General features: G+C 34.7%; 1 protein-coding gene across 2 annotated transcripts; it reads right to left on the bottom strand.

Annotated features, from left to right (window-relative positions):
* Positions 1-2,591: 2,591 nt before the first annotated feature.
* On the bottom strand, positions 2,592-9,094 carry LOC122275133 (EH domain-containing protein 1-like). Of its 2 annotated transcripts, XM_043084093.1 has the most exons (16): positions 8,874-9,093; positions 8,709-8,788; positions 8,044-8,112; positions 7,920-7,977; positions 7,204-7,259; positions 7,076-7,118; positions 6,926-6,987; positions 6,084-6,197; positions 5,810-5,912; positions 5,658-5,707; positions 4,813-4,941; positions 4,439-4,690; positions 4,242-4,321; positions 3,412-3,538; positions 3,041-3,184; positions 2,592-2,970 (listed from the first exon to the last, which is right to left on the bottom strand). In XM_043084093.1, the coding sequence occupies exons 1-16, from the start codon at positions 8,956-8,958 to the stop codon at positions 2,785-2,787; spliced, it is 1,638 nt and encodes a 545-aa protein (XP_042940027.1). In that variant the 5' UTR covers positions 8,959-9,093; the 3' UTR covers positions 2,592-2,784. The 2 variants fall into 2 exon arrangements, with proteins under 2 accessions (XP_042940027.1, XP_042940028.1); XM_043084094.1 differs by lacking the exon at positions 8,044-8,112 and having other exon boundaries at positions 8,874-9,094.
* Positions 9,095-10,429: the final 1,335 nt, after the last annotated feature.

A 10,429-nucleotide genomic window follows, 5' to 3' on the forward strand; every position in this document is an offset into this window, starting at 1 on the left:
ATCATAGTAGCGCCATACACGTAATTGAGAATTGAACAGAAGAGGCCTAAATACTGAGAAACTCTCAACTTGGATTTGAGTCATAGCTTAGACTCTAACTCTGTTAAGGAATTCAATGAATCTATAGGTGACTAATAGCAATAGTTTAAGGTGAATTTCTATTGGGATGCGAACCTAAGACTTAGTACATGCCAAACCAGTTAGGAGTAATCCATGGACCATTGAGCCACCAGCCAGCTTAGTGGTGGTGAAATGGCCATAGTTGTTGTTAGTGTATGTATGTGCCCTCCGTATATATAGTCTGTATGAGAAATATGATATCATATGAAGGCCCATATATATATATATAGATCAGGATTGCACGAGGCCTTTCATAATTTTATACAATTGTAATTCAAGAACTTCATGATCAATTGTCAACTCGAGATATATATATGCATTTTCCAGTACATTCAAGCCATAGGGGTCTTCCATAGAGAATTCAACCGCTGTCATAAAGTTATGTTCACTTCTATGCTTCTCACAATATTTGGGTTCATACGCCAGCTTTCTTCCAGGGAAAAATTTAATCTGCAGCAAGAAAATAAATACAGAAGATAAAATAAACCAGTCCCTTCAACTAATCACCTTAAACCCAGAGGAAGCACTTCAAGTCCTACTCTGTGGTGGCCAATTCAATCAAAAGATTCAAACACCTACCATCGATTTCAATATTAAATGTGTTAAATTTGAAAAAATAAAATCTCTATCATTTACTTTTGAAGTATTGATTTGAAAGTATTGATTTGTGCTTGTCCTTGGTTGAGTTCCAAAGAGTTTATTGATTTGGTTTTATCATGTAGGTTCTGCATATTTTGTGCTTGTTTGCTGGTTCTAGGGGCCCCCATATCTCAACAACTTGTGCAACCATTTGGTAATGCTTGTTGCCACTAATCATTTTACTTTATTCACTTATGCTCGATATAGCTATTCTTCTCTGTGTTGTTGTTTATATATTTAATCATGTATTTGCAGGTTTTTTTTATAGAATCAGTGTTCATGCAGCTTCTATGGCACTTTGAGCTGAGGACCAAAAAAAGCATATAATTAATTCCTTATTAGAATTATTCCATTCCACCAAATGATCTGAATTTGTCCCAATGCTATAATTTCTAGAAATTCAAAATAAATAATGTGTTCTGCTTGGAAAAGCATGCAATTTCGGCATATATCTATTGGTGCGTGGTTGTTGAATCCTCTCTCTCTCTCTCTCATGTACATAATAGTGTGCACACTTTGATTTCAAACATGGCGATATGCTCTTGGTTTATGGTTAGGTACCCATGAAGCCCCTTTCACCTTTTTGTAAATGGATGATAGTATGCAGTAAATACCATACAGTATTTAGAAATTGCTTCTAAATTTGCCCCTTTCACCTTTTTGTAAATGGATGACAGTATGCAGTATTTTTAGTGTTAGAAATTACTTCTAAATTTCTACTCATTGAGTGCTCTTTAGCTTTGTTAAGTACTTGTTTATATAATATGCAGGTGTTATTATGGTTTTTGATAAAATAATTGATCCATGGAATGTGAAACTGTGTGATCTAATTCAATTTTCTGCATGACTACCTTGAATTTGGGAAGCATTGTACTCTGGTGCTTTTCATTTTTTGATCAAGTTCACTGTTATTTATCTGTTTGCAGGGCCCCCTCAGACTATACAAGTCAAATTCCCTAGGATCTCTTTCTTCTTCCTTCTTTTTTGTCTCTCAATTTCCTTTTGGACATGAAATTCGTGCCCGTGATCCTTACATTTAGAAGTTACTCGTTTGTATTATGTATAATGCTTAAGAAAGAAACTGTATTGTTCACTGTTTTTGCGGTTCCATCAATTTTTCTTTTTTTCAATATATAGAGCCACCCAAGTAGTTGCTGATCATTTAAGCCTGCTTATATTATGCTCTATTTATGTTGAAGTGAATTTTAAATGAGCATTATGTACAAAGATCTGAAAAATAAAAAGAGTGCCACAATATATTTTTTTTAAAAAAAGTTTAATAATATAGGCTTAAAAAAAAAAAAAAAAATGGGTAAAGGCCGGAACCCGGATTTTCGGATTGTAAAAATTCGGATCAATCCGAATTCCAGCTTAGGTCATAACCTGGATATATCCGGACCGAACTCCAGCCCGAATTTGAAATCCGGATTCCAGGCCGAGTGTACCCGATTGCTCAGCCATGAGTTACAGATCTCTTTATTTTTTTAAGGTACTTCGAGGTCCGGACACACCCGCGACACCCAGTGCCTGCCTGCTCTCTATCCCTTCGTACAAATACCCAGAACAGATGCCCAATAGATATAAAGTATCATTCTTTTCTTTTTTCTGTAAAAAACTTCAACGTAAAGCGATAAATTAATAAAATATATTATATTAGAATACGAGATGAAGAAATCGAAAGGCTTGTCGGGGTTCAAGGATGATCTGATTTTTTTACTCTTGAAATATAATTTTTCCAATAAATTACCTAGTAACTTTTAACGGATTTTTTATGCTGCCGCTGCCTTTGCTAGTAATCTAGTGCACATATACAAAATTTATGAGACCAAAGGTGCTAAATTATGATAAAATAATGCTGATTAATGCTGCATGTCCCCAATCAAGTTTATCAAAAAGTACTAATTAAAAACACATATCGAAGCATTAAAAATAGCACCCCTGATTTCCAAAAGCTTGTGCATAAGCATGTTGCGAAACTATCATCTCGCCCGGACCTTGTATAGTTTCATGTAATTAGCAATGTTTTTATTCGTAAGGATTTCTGAAATTCTTCAACAGCTCTGGGATTTCATATCCAAGCATATCATCTACTGCTTGAATCATTTTAGGCTTCAATTTCTCGAATTTGTCGATGTTGTAACCATTCAAGATCTCTCTGAAGTGCTCGACATTTGGGAAGTCACCCGCGGGAAGATGGAACTCCCTCTGGATCTGTTTTGCAGAATCAAAATAAAGTTGCATGCACAGTAGAAAGAGAGACAGAGAGACAAGAGAGACAAACCTTTCCAAATTCATCTTGCAGATTCTCAATAAGTCGTTGTTGGGTCTTTGCTTTGCCCATCATGGCAGGCATCTCCTTTTTAAGGTGACTAATTATATAGGCGTGAATCTTAGCAGCTCTTGCTCTTTTCACAAATTCATTTATCTGCAACATGGACGACCAGACTAGTTAGCTAGCATGTAAATCTGAAAATATACATATATGCATATATTTTTCAACAGATAAAATAAAATTTTATTGAATCCAAGTAAATCGGTGAAGCCCAAGTACCATGTCAATCGGAAAATATATAGATATATAGATTCATACATGCACATATGTGCAGTGTGCACGACCAATTATTAAAGCAAAAGGGAATACGGTGAGCATACTCGACGATCACAAGCCTTCTTTGGGATATCAATTAAATCTGCAAGGAGATCATCTTGTTCTTTCTCAAAAAGATCCCGGCCTATTGGACCCACAGCCGCTTCATTAACAGGCTTGTCATTGAATGAGCTGCAAAAGAAAGGAAGAATGACATTAATTCAGGATGTAAGACATGATCTAAAATGGAAAGTCTAAAAGTATGACACCATGATAAAACTTGACGAACAAAACCAAGTTTTCCTTTAGCATCGGTACATTGATGGCACCATTAACATTTCGATGGAATATGACATTTTCATTTAAGTTTGTATTTAATCGACAAGTACAATGAAACTATGGATACAAATTATTCAATTTCTTGTAATAACATGCTTGACCATGAAAGTGAATTTTTCTACAATTATAAAAGAGATTGAGTTGTATGAGAACTCAGATGGAACCAAAACTCAAACAGATAAAGGATGAAGACAGGAAGATAAGATCAGGATAAGACTTGTGATGAGTACAGAGTTAGACAATTGTAATAGGATACTGATGCTATGTAAAATAGGTCTATATATACAAAAGAACTCCTCACCAATTGTTGTGTGGAGAATTCCTTAAGCTCAAAACCTTTCAACAATGAACATAGACCAATGAAAAAAAATCATGTCTAGTAGATTTGATAGGATCAACAAGATAAAAATCATTAAATCTCATTTTCAACTGCATGAAATAATTAATTTACATAGGTATGTCCAAATAACCTATTGAACTCTTAGAAAATGATTTGTCTGTTTGTTTAAAAACATGATACTCAATTGAAAATGCCTAGAAGAAAGAAATGACCTACCCAATATAAACACGCACAACTTCTGGAGTATTCAAAACTTTCCCGAGTGACCACATCAATGCTCCATAAACTCTCATCAGCTAAAAATTATGACATTAACAGATAAGTAGGTCAGATACATTCATAAAAAGATACCCACTAAAAGTAAATATATGAACACAGAAATGAGAAATTAAAAGGCTAGCAATATATCTCACTTGTTGGGTGTCAACTTGGTCTGCTTTATTTAGAACAACACGTATCTTGTCATCATGACCACGTAGAGATGAAATTACACGCTTGAATTCATCACTGATATCAAGTTTATGGGGATCAAACAGAAGAAGAATCAGATCACATTTTGCTGCAAACCATGATATGACACCAGTGAAATCATAACTCCTTTGTGTTCGTTGCTTTTCTCCAGATAGGACCCCAGGGGTATCCACAAACGTAATTTGGTCTAAAAGCTAGAAGCACAAGGGAGAAAGATTAGCTTGTTCAAGTGGTGAAGATAATACTGGCAATATATATGTTTAAATACATAAGGCTTAGATAGCAGTTATGTAAAGAATTGTAATTTATTACTCACAGGATGAGGCATTTGAGAACACTCAAATTTTGATAAGAATGCTCCACCAAAAGTTGTCAAACCACTAAATGGCATCTCTGCATGAACAGCTATGGTGTTCCCCGGGATACTTCTTTCATCAGGTCCAGACTGAATTCAAGGGCACAATGAGATATTTGCTATCAATATCAATTACCTTTTATAGTGCATAAAGCATATTTGCACAAAAGAATCCCAACCACTTTCAAAATCTGGACACAAGTGTTATTATACTAAGGGTTAAAAATTTAACCAAATTAGTATTCAACAATCCTAGAGCTTTTGAATGAATTGTTGGGTATTTACAATTGGTATCAGAGCAGAGACTATGCCACGAGTTCAAGTCACAGAGGGGGCAACCTATAAAATGCCTTGATACTATGTATGGGCACAGTGTTAAGTCATTAAATACTGATAGATAAGTAAAGCCACCAAAAGGGAGAGGGCTACCACCGGGTCAGTGTCGATAGAGTGGGCCACCGTGAACGTCGAATTCAGAAGCATAGTGAAAAGTTATGGTGCTGAGGGTTAAAGGTTTAACCAAATTAATATTCAACAGTCCTAGGGCTTTTAGATCAATGGTTGGGTCTTTAACAATAAGGTTAAACTCATTTATTACACAGTCTCGTGTGATAATGTAGATGGAAAAATCACAAAAGCTATGTAAGTAAAAAAAAAAAATATGCATAGAAACACCTTGCTACTTACATGAAAGCTAAAATGGAAATTTCTATCATGACCAAATCATTTTTGAACACTCCTATATCCCACATGAACTTAACAAGCCTTAATAACTAGCAAGGGAAAATGTATATGACTTATCATACCATGACAACAACAAATCTATCAGTTGTAGGCTCTGGACCGATGTGAGCTCCTGTTCAAAGAGAGAGTGTAAAAGTTAGGGACATTTAACATTGTGATCCAATCATATCAACAGATGTGAATCAACACAATGCAATAAATGAACTTAACCAACCTGGATAGTCGCATTTAAGCAAATGTTTTATAAATGTTGTCTTTCCTGTTGAATACTGACCCAAAAGCATGACCATGGGTTTAGCATCAAAATCACTGTTAGTCTGCAAAAGTACAAACAAAAAATAAATCCTCAGAGTCAACAGGCAGCTAGGAAAAGAAGAATACCTCCATTTCTAAAACCAAAACCTCTAGTTTAAAAGATGATTATACTGAACCGATAAAATAGATAAATTTATTGTTATATAAGTTAAAAAAAATTTGAGCCTGCTCACCATAAAGGGCGATACAAAATCATTAAAACGATATGTAACTTCCAAGGGCTTTAGCTTTTCAATGTACAGTCTCTTCAAACCATCAACAATAGATGTAACTGCACTGGGAGGAAGCTGAGAAAGAGAGGATGAGTGAGGGAACACATTAGCTAAAAAGGAAAGTGGAAGGCATTGCCATAATAAACAAGTATACTTTGTATAGTCGAAGAATATATTGCCAAAAGAAAAACAAAAACAAAAACCAAGTTTCTTAAAAAATAAGTTAAAAAAATTGTGAATACAAGAAACTTAACCATCAGAAGTATGGATAATCAACTTCCTACAAATTGATTGGCCTAAAGACAATAAAAATGAATTAGCCACCAAGTGGTGAACTCATCAATGCTGCAGGGCAAAGTATTACATGCACAGAAAACAAATATCGTCACCAATACTCAAGTGCCTTGAGAATATATTTGATCATTTTCTGTTCAGATCTCATCCATGCACTGTGCCCAAATAAGTTCACAAATCTGTTATACTAATTTCATACTTAAATTGAGGAGTTGTTCTAAAAATATCATTGTGCATGCGTGCGTGTATATATATAGAGAGAAACTGAGAATCTTCATAGGCCTCTTGAGCATTCATATGGTTTGTAGAGAACACTAGGAAAAGTAAACCAATTGATAAAAAAGTCATGAATTGAGAAATTGAGCTTGATAATTCTAAACAGGGACTTGTACCAAAAGTATTAAAAAAAAACATAAGAAAGTACCAATAATCTGACTTCTGAAAAATATTGATGACAGAATAAAATGTTCAGCAAAAAAATCATAAAGCCTCTCGAAGACAAATCTTACTTTCTTTGCTGATTTTGAACCAAACCATTGAGATGATGGTGGTGGATGAGGTTGAACACTTCCTGCATCGCAGCAGTAAACTCACATAATAAGAGAAGAATTAAAAAAAAAAAGTGCTCATAACATCGATAGGTTGGGAGATCTATGCACCATTTACTTCAGAGTGGCCATTTATCGTCAAAGCCTTGGTTTTCTGAGAAAAGAGGAACAAGAAAAAGGATTAATGGCATTAATAGTTTCAACCATAAAGTACCAAGGAAGAAAGGAAGACTGCTTACAGCTACTAAACCATCCAACCCTTCCAGCAAGGGAGGTTTAATGTTCTCGATGTGTTCTGTAATCATTGAAGAAAATGTGTCAACCTCACTTGAAGAACTAGGATACAAGATAAAAAAAAATGATTATATAGCCTTTGAAGCATAATATTCAAGCAGGGCTCCTAAAAAACAGCCTAGGGATCAAGCTTAAGGCATAAGTCGTTGATGCAAAGGCAGCAACATGTGAATGACATATGATATGAATATTCTTAAAGCTACAATTAAATGATCTGGAGAGAGATGTTTTCCAAATGCTTCAGTATTTTCTTAAAATATCTTTAAAGTTTTGGTCTATGTAAGGCTGTGGTGTACAAGAGCTGTGGTGTACAAGCTTAGTATGTAAATTAGTTTCGAACATTTATAAGTAAGTTGATGCTTTAAAAAAATGCTTAGAAGTTTAATGATTCCGACAGTTTAAGGTCCAACAACTTGGCACCGTGCTTATTTAAGTTTAATTCAAGATATATGAAGATGTGAGGTTTACAATGCACGGTTCATCAGGTCCATATGCACAACTCGTCCATTAACTAACATAAATGCGAGGTATAAACCCAATTTAGAAATCAATAATTAATCTCAATGGGGAAAAAATCTAGTCGAGATTCTCCAAAGCAATTTTCCAATTGCCATTGTGTGAAAAATAGCAAAGCCAGCATGAAAAATATTATTCAACTTGCCTGCAGTTTTAATGATATCTGGGGTTAATTCATGTCCTGCTTGTGCCAGGGAAACCAGCTGTACTTAAAATTAGATATCAGTTAAGGTTCGATAAAATCTGCAAGAAAATGTACAATATTCAACCTGCATTGCAGTGATGAACTCTGTAAAACCTAAAAACCCTTGTCGTTTTGAATCTGCAATTGCCCAAACCTTTGAAAACAAATAAGGAAAAAAAATATGTGAGTTTTTAACAATGATTTCCACTCAGAGTGACAAAATAGGAAAGTCAACATAAACCCATAAAAATGCATAGGGACAGTTAGAACACTTGAGTACTTTATATATCTTCCAGAAATCACTCATCATGGGCGTAATAGAAGAAATTAAAAATAGAATAACAAACACAAGCAAAACAAGTCTCCCAAAATACAAACTACGAGGACCGAAACAAGAGAAGAAAAAAAAAGACTCTAAATGCTTTTCCTTATTTAGTTGGAAACTCCATAGAAATTACAATGTGATGTCGGTTTAGCCATGTAGGGAGAACCAATCTCATCTTAACAAGGAAACTTCTTATAATAGAAGATAAATCCACTCAACTGAATCACGGCGAACATAAAATTAACTCCACCACAACGGGTGTACGGATTAATCCGTCACTTCCTATAATGGAACTGGAAGTTTGGATACACGAACGGTAAATGGCAATCGAAACTCCTAAAGTCCAGTAAAATAAATTTACAAACCTATATAGATATAGATAAGTAAAATCCAAAACTCAAAAAAGACGGTGAAAAGTGGGAGACCTGCTTGAGTTCCGGCCGAGATAGCTTCGACAACGCGAAGAACTTAGTGGCATCGTTTCCGGTAATACGGGCATCTCCATCTGGAGGAAATAATAGTGGAAAACACTTCGGTGATTAGTACGATGGATGAGATTGATAATAAAAGACAAGAGAGAATAAAGGTACCTGAATCGGCAAGGTTGAACCATTCCTGGTAGATCTTCTGGTGCTCTTTGGTGCAAGAACCGAACGGAACCGATGCGATCTCCATTTTCTAGAACCAAGCAAGGCAAGAAACTCGCTCGGCTTGGGAGTTTAAAATTTTGAAAGGGGGAATGAGAATCGAAGAGAGTGAGGGGCAGGGAGGGGATGACGTTCTTGGTTATGAGTGGTTTTTAACCTTTTCTCAATTTCTCGTAACGGTTTTGGCGCTTTGGCGAATTTCAATTGAATGTTGAATCTGTTGATGCGGCGCCGTTTTAAAGGCAGTCCTACAACCACTTAATTTGTAGTACGCTTTTTGGCACAACACGATCATTCTCTTGACCACTTTGAAATTTTGAATAAACAATTGATGGATTCCACGATATAAGTTTTAAAAAAAAACTACGATTTTGAGGATTTTCTGTTCGGACGGCCACTTTATTTATGTAAATTTGTAACACATATATCGCACATAAATGGAGAAATATAGTTTATTTACAAAATTTATTTTATTAGTTTTTTTTTTAATTTCAAATTTTATAATTTTCATCATATTGATTTTATTTTAATTTTAAAATTATTTCACATCGCATTATTTTACGGAAAAGGTTTTATTTTGCATGATATCATATCGTACGCACTCGTAGTCACACAGGTTACATCTTTAAAGTATATAGGTGCGCGGCCATTTGATTTATTTCAGAGTTACATCTTTAAAGTTGCATAATTTCCCACTATTTTTTTAACTATTCCGCATTTATGCAATAATTTCCTACTCAAAAGAGATGCATTGTTTTGACAAATGCTACTAAATGCTTACACGGAGGAAAAAAAAAGAAGAGTTACGTTTTAATGACTCTTTTAAGTAGGAAGAGTGTCATTCATTGACACTTCAAAAATGATTTTCAGTTGTCTTCATAGTTCATCGTGTGATTTTTAGTCTCAAGTGAAGTTGTTGGATAGTTCAAAGTCTTTGAAAATGATATGTGGCTTCCCTACAATTAATACTTGGATCGCGAATAATTCGGATAGGAGTGCATGGCTGGAGTGTTCGAATTATCTGCAATCCAGATAGGAAATTGCAGGTAACTTGGGACGTTACAAATGGTGGTGATACTAATACAGATATGTCAAACATTGGAAGACAAGGAAATGAGGCAGCTCGCTTGCAAGACATCCTAGAATTATAGATGATATTGTCCAGTGGTGGTACCAATGTCCAGATTTTTTTCTTTTTAGAATCTTGTTACTTGTTGTTATGTAATTGGGTCTATTTGTATGCATACTCTTCATTATGATTGAAGTATTTTCTGTCATAAAAAGAAAAAAGACAAAAAGAGGGAAAAAAAAAAAAAAAGGTTCTACAACTTATAATTAAACAATAAACTACCCCAATGCTCTTTAACATACAGAGGAAATTCCCAGAAACAATAAGAAATGAACTCTGCAGTATCAAGTTTAATATAGATCATAAAAAAAAGTTTTTAATAGGGTTACGTTAAAACTTTGAGGATAATAGCAAAGCCAACAATCATTTT

The sequence above is a fragment of the Carya illinoinensis genome, chromosome 9 (genome assembly GCF_018687715.1).
Source record: "Carya illinoinensis cultivar Pawnee chromosome 9, C.illinoinensisPawnee_v1, whole genome shotgun sequence".
NCBI classification, from domain to species: Eukaryota; Viridiplantae; Streptophyta; class Magnoliopsida; order Fagales; family Juglandaceae; genus Carya; species Carya illinoinensis.